The sequence below is a fragment of the Chiloscyllium plagiosum genome, unplaced genomic scaffold, assembly GCF_037043375.1.
Source record: "Chiloscyllium plagiosum isolate Xiang-an unplaced genomic scaffold, Cpla_swu_hap1 HiC_scaffold_8, whole genome shotgun sequence".
Lineage (NCBI taxonomy): Eukaryota > Metazoa > Chordata > Chondrichthyes > Orectolobiformes > Hemiscylliidae > Chiloscyllium > Chiloscyllium plagiosum.
Genome location: NW_028270146.1, coordinates 44043435 through 44060582, shown reverse-complemented (window position 1 = coordinate 44060582; position 17148 = coordinate 44043435). Strand labels below are relative to the sequence as shown.

The following is a 17148-nucleotide window of genomic DNA, read 5'->3' as shown; positions in this document are numbered from 1 at the left end:
ATGGTAAGATCAGAAAAGTGACATTGTTGACAGAGGAAAATAAAGCCTGATTTGTTTTTACAACCAGGTTTGGAAAGGTGAGGTGAGAATTTCACTGGTGAGTGGTGAAAAACCTATTTGCATAATTTTACATCTTACCATGACTCAAATGTCCCTCATTTATATATGTTTTCCTATTCTCCCACACATCGGAAATAAACTAGATGGTGTCAGTTCCTGGCACCAGAATTATGTGGGGTCCCTGACGCACATCTCCACATGTTGCTCTGGCCTTGATCTTGGACACCAGTCCTTAACGTCTCAGGTTTGGTTCCATGAGCAGTGAGCACTGCATCCCCTTGTCCATGAGGCATGGCATCAAACAAATACTGGCCTTATCACATCATTATGGCCTATCTTATTCACTTAGAATACATCCCTCCACTTCAGTGCTGCACTTTGGAATGCAGTGAATGTTTTCATTGTAATCCTTCTGCCATGCCATTGGTACGTTGGGGGCAAACATCCACTTCAGAGCGCATTTCTGAGGGAGAGGCGATATGATGCCATTCAAAGGGCAATAGAATTAAACAGACACCTGTGCAGTACAGATTTATATTAGGACAATGATGTGCAACATCCATCAAGAGGCAGCTCCCTGGCCGCCTTGTTAGGGACCTTTATATCTCCATGCTTGGAAGACAATGTCTTTGTATGTCCAGAGACTGCTGAATAATCATATTAGCAAGGTGATACTTTGTTTCTAATATTACCCATATAGGCTGTTTGGATTGTGCTGAGTAGATCCCGGTGCAAAAGCTATTGTCATCCTTGTGGCCGCTGCGCTAAGGGCTGTGACTGTATGACTTTATGTGAATGGATGAGAAGCGCATGCATCTGAAAGCTTAGGATCATCATCAACCTCCAGCAGCCCCTTCCCACTAGTGCAGTGCTTCCATCTACTGGTGTCCTGATGATGTGACAAAGATGCAGAAGGGACTAATTGTTTGTCTTCCCTAAAATGCCATGAAGCCCAGAATGACGTGGTGGAGCTTTACTCCTTCCAGAGGTAGAGGTCAGAATGCCATGTGTTATCTGGAGTATTTGCGATTAAACACTGTCTTCCACTGTGGCCACCAAAAACCATAGTATGGCTTCTCCACATCAACATTTCATGCAGGTGATGTATTGGGATTCATACTGGTACTGTCCATGCAGAATGCAGTTTGATCGTCAGAGCCTCTGCTCCACACAATTGGAAGGCGTACTGAAGCTGTGGGTTGTCCAGAGGTGCTTCTTTTTTTCAAAGGGGAGAATGTAAAGATGCCACTGGTAGACCAAAGAGGGAATGAGTTGCAAAATAGAAGTAGAGATTCGGCCATGTTAAGAATATAGTTGCAGTGGCAATAATGAGAGAGCTGCATCACACTTGACAGTGATCTTTCTTCATTTTTGGGACATGGAGGCCTCAGCATCACCATGTCAGCTGTCACAGTCCTCTGGTGGGGCAAGAATTCTCTCCTTTGTAAGGAATGTGAATATGGATGTTGAGCACATCACCACCCACCTTCAAGCACTCTCTCCTATTGTAGGACAGTTTCTTCTGGAATGAGACAAATGGAAGATTTCAGTGAGCTAAAAGTAGCTGGCACAACTGTTAGTGTTGACGCAGGTAGGAAAAGTGATGAGGCATCCTGAGTCAGGTGCACTGGGGGCTGTGAGGGTAGATATTGCATATAGTATTGAGAATGGTAGACCATGAGCTTTAGTGGGAGGTGGAGGTAGTTGCAGAATTAGAGTGAATGTGAGATAGCAAAGAGATAGGTGACACTTAATTACAGTACATACTTGCCATGGACACCACACTATTTGTGTACAGCAATGGATTGAAAGGTTATCAGAGGTAGGCAGAGATAAGGATTTGAAGTTACAATCAGATCAACAATGATCTTATTAAATGATGGAGTAGAGTTGAGTAGCTGAACAGCCAATTCCTTTTTGATTCTTGTGTTTGCATGAACCAGATGACAACTTTAGAATGGGGGGTCTGGTGCCATGGTTTCTGAAAGTCCTGAGAAAATAAGATGGTCTTCCATTTCATCACCCCATCCACTAGGTCCTGTAGGTCCCTGATGGCAAAGTGAGATGCTAACCTGCCTTCATTGGCCATCTCTGGACTAATTCTTCAAACCTTGCAACTGTAAAGGGTAGTTCGTGACTCACAGTGCTTGACCTAGTACACTTGTGTGCACCACGTTTGGTGGTGTTAAAGTGGGGCTGGAATAGGAATCTCAGAAGTTCCTGGCAGTGGTGAATATGACTGAGGCATAGTGTGTATGCAATGAGGTCAACAGTGGAGAAAAGGGTGAGATAACTCATTAGAGCTCAAAGAAACTTCTATGGAACTCTCTGAAATTGAGACTTTTGCCAGTTTTTGGTAAATTTCATGCTGATTTGTTGAGAGTTTTAAAGAAGACAGCTATTAAAATTTTAAAAGACTTACAACAACATATTTTCCTTTTTGGTATTTTTGGTTAGGGTTATATAATACAGAAACAAGACAGAAAGCCAAGTTTGGATCCAGACAAACCACCTGAGGAGTTATTAACGTAAGTGTCATATCTCTTGCTTTGAACTATAACGATAGATGAAAGTCCTTTTTTTTTGAAAAAAACACATGTTTTTCTCTTTTGCAGCTATGAGGAATTTCATCCGTTTCTTTATGAACAGCATGCAAAGTATTCTTGCATAGTGTTCGACTCATTTGATAAGGTGATAATACCCTTCTGGATTTTATTTTTTTGTTCTTAATTTTATTTTGTTAGCTATTCAGTCGTATTTAGGTATGTTGTGGGATGCCTGGTTAGAAAATGTCAGTTTCTAACACTGATTTTGTAACACGTACAAATAGGATAACTTCTTCAATAAGTGCATGCAGTAACACGATCAAACAGAAGGTTTTGTTACAAATCCGTGTTCACATTGCAGGAGAAAGGAAGTTGTTTGGATCAAGGCTTCTCATGAGAAATGCACTATCTTACATGGACCCTAATTGTATGATTTTAGTTATAATTTGACTATTATTCCATTGTCCTCATTATTCTTTCAAAATTCTTTTTGCACTCTGCATTTTGGATTAATGTTAATATATAGTTTTGATATAGATTAGCTTTTCAGTATCAGAGTAACTACTCCAGCAAAAATGAAGGCAAAAGACTAAACAGCAGTTCTGTTTTCTAGTGGGATTATTTGGCTGTGATATACACAAGAGTTCCAACAACTCTCTTTGAATTACCTTTTTGTTGAGAGCATCTGGCTTACATGCTTGCAAAAAAGCTAAAAAAATACGAGCACTTCCTCGTTGCCAGTAACACGTTTATCATTAATTCTGTATTTAAAAGAAATCAGTCGTCTAATCATATGCTTAAATAAAGTAACTGGAAAGAAATATCTAGGATTTAAATATACTTGCTCAAAATATAAGGTGAATGTTCCCTTTCGTATGTGTTCTGTCATGGGGATTGATTATGTACACTGTTGTTAACTGCAGTTATCTCTTTGTTTGATCCCTATGACTCAAAAAGCTGGAAAGCATGGAAACCTTCGGTCTAACTTGTCCATGCTGACCAGATATCATAAATTAATCTCGTCCCATTTGCTAGCATTTGACTCATATCACTCTAAACTCTTCCATCCATTCAGAGGCCTTTTAAATGTTGTAATTATACCAGCCTCGACCACTTTCTGTGGCAGCTTATTTCATACAAGCACCCATCCTCTGCATGAAAATGTTTCTCCTGAGGTCCCTCTTTAAATCTTTCCCCTCTCACCTTAAACCTATGCCCTATAGTTTTGGACTCTACTGCCCTGGGAAATGACCTTAGTTATTCACTCTATCTGTGACCGTCATGATTTTATAAATTCCGTAAAACCTCACCCCTCAGCCTCTGACACTCCAGAGAAAGTACCCCCAGCCTATTTGGCTTCTCCCTATACCTCAAATCTGCCAATCTTGGCAACATCCTTGTAGATATTTTCTGAACCCTTTCAGGTTTCGCATCATTCTTCCTATAGCAGGGAGACCAGAATTGCGCACACTATTTCAAAACCTATTCCCAACTCCTATATTCGATGCACTGACCAGTAAAGGCAAAAATACCAAATACAACTTTCACTGTCCCATTTACCTGCGACTCCAAGAATTGTGAATCTACACTTCAAGGTCTCTCTGTTCAGCAACACTCCCCAGGACTTTACCATTAAGTGTGTAAGTCCTGCCCTGATTTGCCTTTCCAAAATGCAGCTCCTCATATTTATCTCAATTATTTCATTGGCCCATCTGATCAAGATCCTACGCTGAGGTAACCTTCTTGGCTGATCACTGCATCACCAATTTTGGTGTTATCTCAAACTTGCTAACCATATGTACTAAGTTCACATCCAAATCATTTATATAAATGACAAAAAGCAGTGGACTCAGCATCAATCTTTGCGGCACAGCATTTGTCACAAGCCTCCAGTTTGAAAAGCATCTCTCTACCACCAACCTCTGTCTCCTACATTTTGAGCCAGTTCTGTATCCAAATGGCTAGTTCTCCCTACATTCCATATATTACTTAACAGGTGAAATGATATAAAACAATGACTGGCATTTTGTTCCATTTGTTGTACTATAATCATTACTGGAAATACATGGCATTTATAATTACATTTAATGGGATGTTATAGATAATAGATTACCGTATGTGCTGTAAATAAAATTTCAGTGAAAAATTGTTGCCATTAAACATTGAGTATGAAAGGAAAATTATTAATTTTGCAGGTTGCTTATTTTTGAGTTTGAAATAGAAGGAAAAATCTTTGAATTATTTGTCTAATACCAGAGAATAAAATCCTTGACAAAATTGTGATTCATTTTGAAGTGGAAACAAAACTCACATAAGTATTACTCCAATAATAAATCCATGAAAGCTGGGCCATAAAAGCCAGCTTGGTCCGTATTGCGTTTTTTTATGTCGATTGGGATGCAGACAGGACTACTGAGCTGGTTTTGGTGTCTATTGGTTACAGAGTTTCTGTTCTTAATAGTTACGAAACAGCATCTGTTGGAAGTACAGGTAAAGGCAGGATTGGGCTTGGGTTTAGTGTACATTCTGAGCTAAATAGTTCACTAACACTCAGTGTTCAAAGACCGATTCCAGCCTTGTGCGACTGTGTGGAGTTTGCACATTCTCCCTGTGTCTGCGTGGGTTTCCTCCGGGTGCTCCAGTTTCCTTCCACAATCCAAAGATGTGCAGGTTAGGTGAATTGGCCATGCTAAATTGCCCCTAGTGTTCAGGGATGTATAGGTTAGGTGCATTAGTCAGGTAAACATAGGGTGGGGGAATGGGTCTGGGTTACTCTTCGGAGGGTCGATGTGGACTTGTTGGGCCGAAGGGCCTGTTTGCACTCTGTAGGGATTCTAATTCTAATTTTTAATTTTTTGTACTGACATTGTAAAATCTATTTTTGTTCAGGCAGTTGATGAGTTTTACTCAAAGCTAGAAAGCCAGAAAATAGACTTAAAAGCTTTGCAACAGGTAAGATTTGACTGGTTATTACAGCCCTGAAAAGTTATGTTTTATTTTAAATTCTGTAATTGCGCATTATTGATATTTCTCTGTGTCTTCTCTCAGCAGCTAGCTGCACAGTCATTCCATGCAGTTTTCCATGTTGAAGATATACCTTTAGCATTCTAACTTATGATTGTTTTGGCGTAAGTGGGGCATAAATACTAGCATGAGCTAGTTTAGCCATGTGATCTATATCCTGTGAGATTTTGCCAAATTTGTTGCGACTTCTCTCTTGTTCATCTTTGAGGCATTGTGGTTGTAGTGACACTAAACATTCATGATTACATTTACAGAAATATTTTTATTTTTCAATTTTTTTGTTGTCTAGAAAGAAAGTGATCCTCAGCCATTAAATTAAAGCCCTTCCATTTTAAGATATAGCAATTCCTTGCAGAATAGCTCCCGTTTATCCTAGAAATATGCAGCACCCATCAAGGTAAATCTTTCTTCCTTGTACCGGATTGTGTTTTGTTTTGTGGGTCAAGTTCCCATATCTTCCTTTGCTATCATGTGGCTGAGGATGAAATGTTGATAGGAGATTCCTGAAGAAGGGCTAATGCCCGAAACGTCGATTCTCCTGTTCCCTAGATGCTGCCTGACCTGCTGCGCTTTTCCAGCAACACATTTCCATCTATGAAATGTTGATAACTGTATGCGCTTCCCCTAAATTTGTTTCATAATGTCCTAAATTCAGTTTAATAGTCTTTCTTTCTTTATATAATATTGAGAAAATTTTATCAAGATTTTCTGCTTAAAGCATCTTTCAATTGATAAACCTGATAAGTGCAATTTATTGTTTTTCTTTTGTGGGGTTCAAATGAGAATGCTTCTTCCCATTGCTGTTGTAACCAAAATGTTCAAACTTTGGCAAGAGACCAACAGTTGAAAGGGCTGCAATCAGTTGGGCAATTTTGCACTCTGAGAATGCAAACTTTGGCGAGTGTGATGAGTTAAATGAGTGAAAACCCAAAAATAAAATTCCTGCTATTGAGAAGACCTTTTGCAATTCAGTCCTCCCTCCTTCCATAGCTAGATCACCTTCTCACTATCAGGTAATGAGAAGTCTGTATTCATGTATTTGCATCTCATTAATTACCTTACTCAACAGAATTAACTTTACCTTTTCAAATAATTTCTGTCCAGTTGAGATTCTTGACATTTCAGAAATCTGACTGCAAAAACTAAGTGCATACCTGGTAACTTTTTGGTACTCTGCCTCTAGTCCAGGTGAGAACACAGTTTCCACCGCCTCTTCTGACACCTTCACTGTGCTCATTGTGCCTTAGACATTATATAAGTACCTCTATAATGCCTAAGGCACAATGGATCTCTGAAGTATAACTCCAGCCATCGGGGCAAAATCACAATGCCAGCATCAGTTTTTTAGATGCCACTTTGGGCATAATGAGGTTACAGCTTTTCTTTCACAGTGGTGCTTGAGACAGCAGCGTTAGCTTCTCAAGTGACAAATTAGCACAAGACAAACCAAGCAGTTTGTATCTAAACAGGAAGCTTCTACACAGAAGTAAAGATAAATAACTTGTGGCTATAGGAGACCATGAAAGCTCTTACATGTTGCTTTACAGCATTGTGATGTGTTAACATCAGCTTATGTGGCAAACATGTTGTATATGCTTGAAGAGTGTGACAATGTGTGCATGGGAAAAGCCAGGTGTGCTTAGTGAATCAAATACAGACTCCCATCAGCCAGGGAATATGCCACATTCAGTCCAAGAGCTGGGCTATTTCTAGTTTGGGTTTTGGCCACATGAAAGCAGTTTCCACAAGATCATAAGATAAAGGAGCAGACTATTCATTTGGGCCATTGAGTCCCCTCTACCATTTGATCATGGCTACTCTGTTTCTCAAACCCATTCTCCTGCCTTCTCCCCATAATCTTTGATCCCCCTTATTAACCAAGCATTTATCCCTGTCTTCAATACACTGTGACTTGACCTCCACAACTTTCTGTGGCCATGGGTTCCACAGATTCACCACCCTCTGGCTGAAGAAATTCCTCCTCTTTTCAATTCTAAAGGATCATCTCTTCATTCTGAGGCTGCGCCCTTAGGTCCTAGCCTCCTATTAGTCAAAACATCTCAATGCCCACTCTATCCAGGCCTCTTAGTATTCTGTAAGTTTCAGTGAGATCCCCTCCTCATTCTTCTAAACTCCCATCAAGTACAGATGAGAAGTCCTCAACTGTCCCTCATATAACAAGTCCTATATCTCTGGGATCATTCATGTAGACTTCCTCTGGACCCCTGCAAGGCCAGCACATTCTTCCTATATAGGACCCAAAATGGCTCACTATATTCTAAATATGGTCTGACCAGTGCCTTATGCAGCCTCAGCAGCTCTTGTGTTCTAGCCCTCTCAAAATGAATGCTAACATTGGATTTGTCTTCCTAAGTGCCATCTGAACTTGCATGTTAACCGTAATCAGGACTCCCAAGCCCCTTTGTGCTTCAGATATCTGAAGCCTTTCCCTACTTAGGAAATAGTCTGTATCTCTATTCTACTGACCATGTGCATAACTTCACACTTCCCCACATTGTATTCCATCTACCACTTCATTGCTCATGCTTCTAGCCTGTCCAAACCCTTTTGCAGCCTCTCCACCTTCTCAACACTACCTGTCCTTCCACCTATCTTTGTGTCATCTGCTTCAGTCTGTTGATTCGGGCCAGGGTTAGTCCTGGCAGTCAAACAAAATTAGTCTTGGTCATTCAACTGGGTCCAACTGACATCCATATTGTGGTGTTGGCAGTTCATGTCTGAGAACTGGGCTAATTGTGCTAGTCCCTCAGTCATTGAGCACAGTCACAGGGAGCGAGAGGGATACTTCACAGTTATGAAGTGGGGTGTTTGGAGGTAAAGGCAATTTGTTATATTCTTGTCTCTATATGTAAAGGTGCAGAGCCAGCAAAAGTATTTGCATGTTGGTACGAGTAAAATTGAGATGTTGATAGTCACTTAAAGCAGCTCATCTGAAACAAGGAGAAGGGACGCTAGGGGAAAAGGGGGTACTACATAAAAGGAGCAATGAAGAATAGGGTTTTTGGGGTGTTGTAGATGGATTCAAGTTACTGCACTGACCTCACCACATGGATCCAAAAATCAACTGCAACTGGTTTCGATGTCAACAAAGCAGTTCTCAAAGTGGAAGGAATGAATAACTGACCTTTTGAAAGAGAACGGAGTTCAGGACTGGAATGTGAGGCATTCTCAAAAGCTAATCCAATAATCATGGTACAGTGATTACATAGTGTTTGTCTGTCTTCAGTACACAGAGCAGAATGTGCTACCATGTCAACTGCAGGAACTTCAATTATAAATGGTCTTGTGGCACAGTGTATTACCTCTACACCTGGCCCAAAAGGTTTGGCTGGGTTTAAGTTTCACCTCTGAATGATGTGATGACCATGGAGATGTGACATAATGTGTTCAGAAATGTTGATTTTTTTTTTTACACTTGTATCATTAAATTCTGACCTAATTTCATGAAAGACTGATTGAGAGTGCATTGTGTCCAGATTAGTATCTTCTAATCTGAGTCAATGAAGCAAAATACATTCACTCAAAACTGTTACAAAGTCCCTGTTAATTAAACCAAACACCTTTTAAAATGTGAGTGACCGAGAACTCCTAAATTCCACTATTTAAAGAAATTTTCTTTTCTTTATTATCTTAACTCTAATAGTGAACACTAAACAACGACGATTTACAAACCCAAGCCTCCCTTTTCTTAACTACTTACTATCTGACCCCATTCTATAAAATATGCTGTTCCAATATGACAGCATATTAAAATTACATTCATTTAATCTCAAAACTACACCGCCTTTGTCTTCCCGGCTGTCTTCAGTTTTCCTACTGCTGATCTCCCTGGGTTGTTGTCTTTCTTTTCGCTGTAAATAGGCTTAGCGTGAAAAGATACCTTTGATTAAAAAGGTTTTTTTTCTTAATTTCATAAAGAGCATGTTATTAGATGTGCATTTAGCTCTACGGGAATTCATCTCTCTATGGCGGTTGCTCTCTGACTAAATTTCAAAATGTCTGCATTCTTATACTCCCCACATCAGATCATCTCATTAGTTTGATGTTGGCAAAACAATAACATCAAACGTGATTGGGTTTTAGTATCCCGGGGCATAGTTTAAACTGGTTAAATTCGAATTGTTGTCAAAACAGCAACCAAAACTCTGGTATCCATTTCACAGCCAGTGTTACATATTTTCAATTTTCCAGTACACTCTGAAACTGCCATCTAGGCAGATACACAGGCGCCTGTAATCTGTCAGTTCAGAACAGCATTCTCTCTCTTAAAGGTACAGCGCATGTCTTCAACTTCATAACAATGCTTCATTGGCTAAGTAGTCGTTGACGTGTGGTCTTTAGGACTGAGAGCAGGTATCATATCATCTCTCTGAAAACAAAGGCTCCTGGATAGGGTTACTGAGCTAGGTTTGGAGTTTGGGGAGGGTTAGGGTGCTCCTGGTGGCAACAGAGATCGTTCTGGTATCCACTTCATTCCAAGGTCACCTGGATATTTTATTGGAGCACTTTACATGAGATCACAATTAATGCAGATTGGAAGAGGTATTCTCAAGCTTGAAACTAATCTGCAGTAGCACATTCTTTCAAGCTTTGATTTCTGAACTATTGTCCAGTTGGCCTTTAAATCCAGAACGTGATTTGCTGAGTGGTACAGTGGTTTCTACTGCCTCAAAGCGCAAGGACCTGGGTTCAATCCAGCTTTGGGCATCTGTCTGTGTGAAGTTTGCATGTTCTCTCCAGGTCTGCATGGATGCTCTAGTTTCCTCCCACATCCAGTGATTAGGCAGGTTAGTGGATTGACCATGGTTAAAACCTTACACAGGGTTACAGGGTTGGTGTGTGGGGTTGGGTCCAGGTGCTGTTTGGAGGGTTGTTGCAGACTGATGGGCTGAATGACTTCTTTCTGCACTATAGGGATTCTATTAATCTATTTTGAAATTTTACAAGTGAAAGGTTGCATCCATTGATGATTAGGGTGGACAAAATGCTTGGTATACATCATGCCTTCCATTTCATCTTTCAAGGAAAAACAAGCATTGAAGAAACTGGAAAATGTTCGTAAAGACCATGAAAAAAGATTGGATGCACTACAAGCAAATCAGGTAAGACTAGTTATAAATGTGTAACGATTTCGAGAGTATGAAGGGTAAATATAAACTTGCTGCTGTGAATGCTAATCTAAGTACAGTAGACTTTTTGATGATATTGTGTGCATAACTTTCTTTAGTTTGGATTGGAGACCTGATGATTTTCATCTTTCAGATTGAGATGAACTGGATAGCTGCAGCAGTTATCACCTTTCATTTTGCAGCATCTCTATCAGTTATTCTTCTCATCTCCCTTTCCCTAGTCTTTTTACTGGATTTTTTACTCTGTGGGAATCATCTACTTCACACCACACTCCTGACCACTCAATCACGCCTCCTTGCTGCAGTACTCACTGACATCATTAATGACCATCACTGCACTCCAGTTCTTTCCCCATAGAAATAACTGTTATCCCTTTTCAAAATCCTATAATTAGCCTCCAACTGACTTTTATATGCTCCTCTCAGTTGTCATTGCATTGTTGGTACCTAGCTTTGTGTTCCTCCTTGCCATAGTCCCATGTATTTACCTGTTCAGGGTGCTCTGCCCTGCCCAAAGGACTGAGGCTAAACTGGTAAAAGTTAATGGGATGTTGAAAAGCACAGCGCTGTTTTGATTTCTCACCCTCCGCATTGTGGATATGCTAACACTACGTGGACTGCAGGGGCCCAAGCGTCTGTCTCGCCATCACTTTCTGCAGGGCTGTTATGGATGAGCAATATACGCTGTCCTTGCCAATGATGTTTGTGTCACAGGACAATTGGAGGAAAAATCCAGTGGCTCGCTGACTGTGTTTTGGAGGATCAGTTAAAGTGATGCGGTGGAGGGGGGTGGTGGTATTACATGCAGTGTGCACAGACAAAAGCATGTGTGCTCTTTGCCTGAAATGTTGTTATGTCATCTCCTCTCTGCAATAGTGGATGCAATGTGCAGGATGCCATCCATGTGAAAATTTCATGGCCGTGGCCGCCACCTTAGCCACTGACATAGTGGTTCTTGTTTTGCTTTGCATTGCAGGTGCAGTAAATGGCAAACTTCCTTTACTGAAGTGCAGACATCTCACACTGTTCCTTGCTGAGACTTAGGAAGGAATGTTACTTTCTGAACATTTTTAGTCTATGGATGAGAACTCTTCTCCTTCCCATTCTAGCAGCTGTCTGCTCTTCTAGTTTCTGCAGGTGCCTTGAAGTCAATGAGAAATCCTTCACCACCCATTACACCAATTTGGAAGATGATGGAAAGCACTAGTAACTCATCTTTTAAGTGGTTGATGATGCCTTTAATTTTCACTGGTGAAGGCCTGTCCTGCTTAATGCATGTTTGATAATGAAAGGTTCAGAGAGGCTGATGGCTGAAGCATTGAGCTCCAAATTGGCAGTGCTGGCATCAACAGATTAATGTCATTATCTGCCTTTTGTTTGCATACTGTCTGCAGACATCGGCTGGACCTATGCCCTTGCCCAAGAGGGTGTTCAGCATAATTAACAAAAGTCTGTAAACACCATTTTGATTTGAGGTAATACCTGTAAGTCCGAAAGAGTGGGTGCTCTTGGTCTTCTGACACCATATCTTCTCCATCAGAGAATCCATTTACTCCCACCTCTATTAGATCATGCATCTCTCCTCCTATCTTAGCCCATCTACTGTGACCTACACACCTTCCTCTCCTCCCAAATACTCAGCTAAGGCTCTTGCTGTGAAATTTGTTCCCTACGTCATTAATTTGATTTCTTCCTTTAAGCACGCCTTAAAATTCACAAACTTGATTTCCCTTCTGTCTATATTATTCATTGGTGAGGTGACCTTTTTTAGTATACTCCTGAAATAATGTTTTTCTACATTAATGTGATATATTTGTATTAATAAATATTGTTTATACATATATTTGTTACAAATTACTTTGAATGACATTTATTTCAAGTGCAATTAAATTTTATCCATGTTTTTGTTTCAATAGGAATATGACAAGTTGAAAGGAGAGCTAATTGAGATGAATCTGAATGCTGTTGATAAAGCTATTGAAGTGATACGCAGTGCCTTAGCTAATCAGATTGACTGGACAGAAATTGGGAGCATTGTAAAAGAAGCACAGGAACAAGAAGATGCAGTAGCTTGTTCCATTAAAGAGCTGAAACTGAACACCAACCACATTACTATGTTGCTGAAGTAAGCATTTTATTTCAATCAATGTAAGCTCTTAATCCAAAAAATATAACTTTTCATTTTCAGTTTTGAAGAAGGATTTCAGTGCACAATATAGCACATAATATAATTGGTTTACAGTTATGAAAAATTGCATATTAATTCTAATTTGTGATGAATTGGAAAATATTAATATAATACGCTGATGTGATAAAAGTAAAATATTACGGATGCTCTAAATCTGAAATAGAAACAAATTGCTGGAAAAACTGAGCAGGTCTGATAGCATCCATGGAGAGGAAAACAGATTTAACATTGAGTTCTATGACCCTTAGCAGTTTCTGCTTTTGTAACTGTTTATGTGAATCTGTCATTCAAATTCTCATACAGTCATGCAGCATAGAAACAGGCACTTCTGCCCATCATTTCTATGCTGACTAACAAACACCAAGCTACATTAATCCCACTTACCTATGCACTTGGTCCATAGCCTACTGTACCCTGGCATTTTAAGTACTCATCCAGATGTATCTTAAATGTTGCAAGAATATCTGCCTCCACCACCCCCTCAGGCAGCATGTTCCGTGTATCTACCATCCTATGGGTGAAAAAACCTTTTCTCAGATCTCCCCTAAATCACTTATTCCTCACCTGAAACTTGTGCCCTCTGGTATTAGACACATCTCCCATGGGGGAAAGATTCTCATGAACTACTCTGTCTATGTTTCTGAAAATTTTGTATACCTCAATTAGATTTCCCCTTCAACCACCTCTGCTCCAAGGAAATCCAGTCTCTCATAAGAGACTTTTCATCCCAGGCAACATATTCATGAATCTCTTCTGCACCCTCTCCAGTGCAAGCACATCCTTCTGATAGTGTAGTGATCAGAACTGCATACAGAACTGCATCTGTAACCTAATCAATGTTTTATGAAGTTGTAACAAGACTTCCTTGCTCCTATATTCTACACCCCAGCTCATGAAAGCAAGCATTCCATATTCCTCCAGCATCCTGTCTAACTGTGCTGACACCCCTCCGGGATCTATGGACTTGTACACCAAGATTTCTTTGTTCCACAATACTCTCTAGGGACCTACCATTCATTGTGTACATGCTTTCCTTATTAGACTTCCCAAAGTGCGTCATCTTGCACTTATTGGGATTAAATTCCATCTGCCATTGCTTTGCCCAATTTACCAGCTGATTAATATCAAATTGTAGCCTGAGACCATCTTCCTCACTATGAACGACATCCCAATTTTTCTGTAATCTGTAAATTTACCAATCAAACATTCTGCATTCGTATTCAAGTTGTTAATGTACGTAACAAACAGCAAGAGTCCCAGCACCTACTTCTGTGGTGCACTGCTGGTCAGAGGCTTCCAATTACAAAAACAATCTCCACTATCACCCTTTGTCTCCTATTTGTAAGCTGATTTTAGATCCAGTTTGTCAACTTGTTGGATTCAATGGGCTCTTACCTTTTGGACCAGCCTTCCACGTGGGTTCTTGTCAAATTCTCAAGATGTATGACTTGTTAAATCTAATGATTTATAGTATCAACAAACTACTAACAAATATAAGAAAAAAGTATGTTTTTGAGCTCTTGTAAATTTCTTGAAAAATTGTTTTCTGAGAAGTGATTTCAGGAGTTAGATAAATGCATGACTACTGCTCTGCACATTTCAAATTTACATTGTGACAGGTAGAATTTTCCTGTTGCAAATAGCGTCATTTACATCAGAGAATGAAGTAGAATTCCCCAATGAGTATGTAACTTATGCTTTGTTTTTCAGTAATAACAAAAGACCTTGAAATTCCTCCATATACAATAACAGCAATTGTTATATACAGCCAAGTCTTTGGGGTCTGTGATCCATGTGTGAGACTTTTGTTTTGGTTGCTGTATTTGTTGTTCCACAATAACAAACTTGCTGAAATACTAATCTGGGTGTTTTTGTGTAAAAGCTGTATAAGATTCTGTATACATGGTAGAACATATCTGTACATATGAAATATACTCTTGGAGCTGGTGACTTTTCAGTCTAAATCCCTTGTGAGGAATCGAAATAATAAGTCTGGAACTGGATTGCAACTACATTCCTATTGGATTGTGGGTACTTTAAATTTAGTTGACATTTTAATAATTTTGCATTGCATATTGTGTATTAGCTATTAGATAACCAAAGTAATTACAGAAAGGACATAATGCACTCTTGAATGGCTAACTTCTAATTACTAGAGCTTTAAAGATAACATCAGACATAAAGATACATCAGTGGATACTTTATAAAAATGTTGTGATGGCCCAATTTGGCAACACTATAAGACTAAGCATTGGGACATGCATAATCTTATTTAAATTTTTAATGTAAGTGTTGTGTTCTGTACCTAAGGCATGAAGTGGTGATCAAGTCTGAGGTATGGTAATCCTCAGGTTAAACTACACCAGTTGTCTCTCAGTAATGATTTGAGCAGTCCTCTGGTCTGGTAAGACTGTGGTGTCTTGAGTTTACTATATTGGATCACTTCTTAGACTCTTCCTTTCTGGACTAGAAGACTGTGTTTCTCCAGTAATTCATAATAACTTCTCTGCTGAATGAATATCTCCATTTCGCTGTGCTAACTAGAACTGAATATAGGATTCAGTGTGTTGACAGAGCACATTTAATTTCATTGACTTTTTTTACTCATTCATGGGATATGGTCTTCGCTGGCTAAAGCATCATTTATTGCCTCTCTCAAATTGCCCAGGTTGTGGTTAGGAGTTAACCACATTTCTGTGGACCTGGTGTCCTATGTAAGTCAGACTAGGTAAGGGTGGCAGATTTCCTTCCCTGAAGGATTTTCTTTTTAATTTATTCATTCACAGGATGAGGGCATCACTGGCTAGCAGCATTTTTTACACATTCCTAATTGTCCAAAGGGCAGTTAAGAGTCAACCACATTGCTGTGGGTCTGGAGTCGCGTGTAGGCCAGACCAGGTAAGGATAGCAGTTTCCTTCCCTAAAGGACATTAGTGAACCCTATGGCTTTTTATGACTGTCAACAGTGGTTACATGATTTTCATGAAGCTTGCTGATTATTCCAGTGAATTCAGACAATGGACCATGATGGGATTTAAATCCCATGTCCCTAATATATTAACCCATGTTTCTGGATTACTAGTTGAGTGTCATTACCACTATGCCGTTGCCTCCCCTCAATTATTCACAGGATGTAAGTTTCACTGGCAAGGCTAACATGTATTGCCCATCCCTAACCACAATTATTTAACCTGAAAGCAGGCAAGTTGCCAGGATCTGATGGCCAGAATCTAAGCATTTTAATTAAGTGGCTGCAAAGGTAATTAGTCTAAATATTCCAGAACTCACTGGAGGGTTCCAGCAGAGTGGAAGTCTGCTAATGTGATTTCTCTCCCCCCCATTTCATGAAGGGAAGGAGACAGAAAGTGGGAAACTTTAGATCAGTTAGCCTAAAATCTGTTATTAGTAAAATAGAAGAGTCCATTATTCTTTAGCAGTCCCTCAGGATCGAGGATAACTTGTTTCCACTCCATGGGGGGATGAGTTCTGTGGTGGCTGAATAGTTCAATCTTAGAACTGCAGACTCTGCCATGGATGAGGCATGTGGGTGGGATGCTATAGATTCTATGTGCTGTTTCTATTTGGCATCCATGTGTTCCACTCAATGATGCTTAAAGTGATTGATGCCTTTGTGGATGCTTCTTCTCCAACTTGTTGTTGGGATTGGTGGAAATGTTATGTTTGTTTAGGGAGGCACTCCGGGTGCTCCACTCAGGTGGGGAGCTTCACAGGGGGTGGAATATTCCAGCAGGAAGGTGAAGAAGAGTGTTGGTGCAATACTACAGCCCTACCTGACCCCAGTTTACATTCATATTGGGTCTGTAGTGAATCTGTTGATGAGGACCATAGTTTGCGTGTCAAGCATGGTGGCACAGTAGTTAGTACTGCTGTCTAATAATGTCAGGGACCCAGGTTTGATTCTAGCTTTGGGTCTGTGTGCAATTTGCAGGTTCTCCCTGTGTCTGTATGGGTGCTCTGGTTTCCTCACACAGTCCAAAGATAGGCAGGTTAGGTGGATTGGCCATTCTAAATTGCTCTGTAGAGTGCAAGGATGTGCAGGTTTAGGTGGATTAGCCATGGTTAAGGTCTAGGCTAGGAGGGCAAGTCTGGGTTGGATGTTGTTTTGGAGAGTTGGTGCAGACTTGATAGGTTGAATGGCCTTGAGTACACTGCAGGGATT

The 17148-nt window shown here is 40.1% G+C and overlaps 1 protein-coding gene across 3 annotated transcripts in view; it reads left to right on the top strand.

Moving 5' to 3' along the window:
* nemf (nuclear export mediator factor) overlaps positions 1-17148 on the top strand; it is a 132777-nt gene that overhangs the window by 46116 nt on the left and 69513 nt on the right. For all 3 annotated transcript variants that reach the window (XM_087989746.1, XM_043697353.2, XM_087989747.1), the window contains exons 9-13: positions 2518-2588; positions 2676-2751; positions 5496-5558; positions 10676-10753; positions 12697-12905. In XM_087989746.1, the coding sequence (XP_087845872.1) occupies positions 2518-2588; positions 2676-2751; positions 5496-5558; positions 10676-10753; positions 12697-12905 (497 nt within the window). The remainder of the gene's footprint in view (positions 1-2517; positions 2589-2675; positions 2752-5495; positions 5559-10675; positions 10754-12696; positions 12906-17148) is intronic.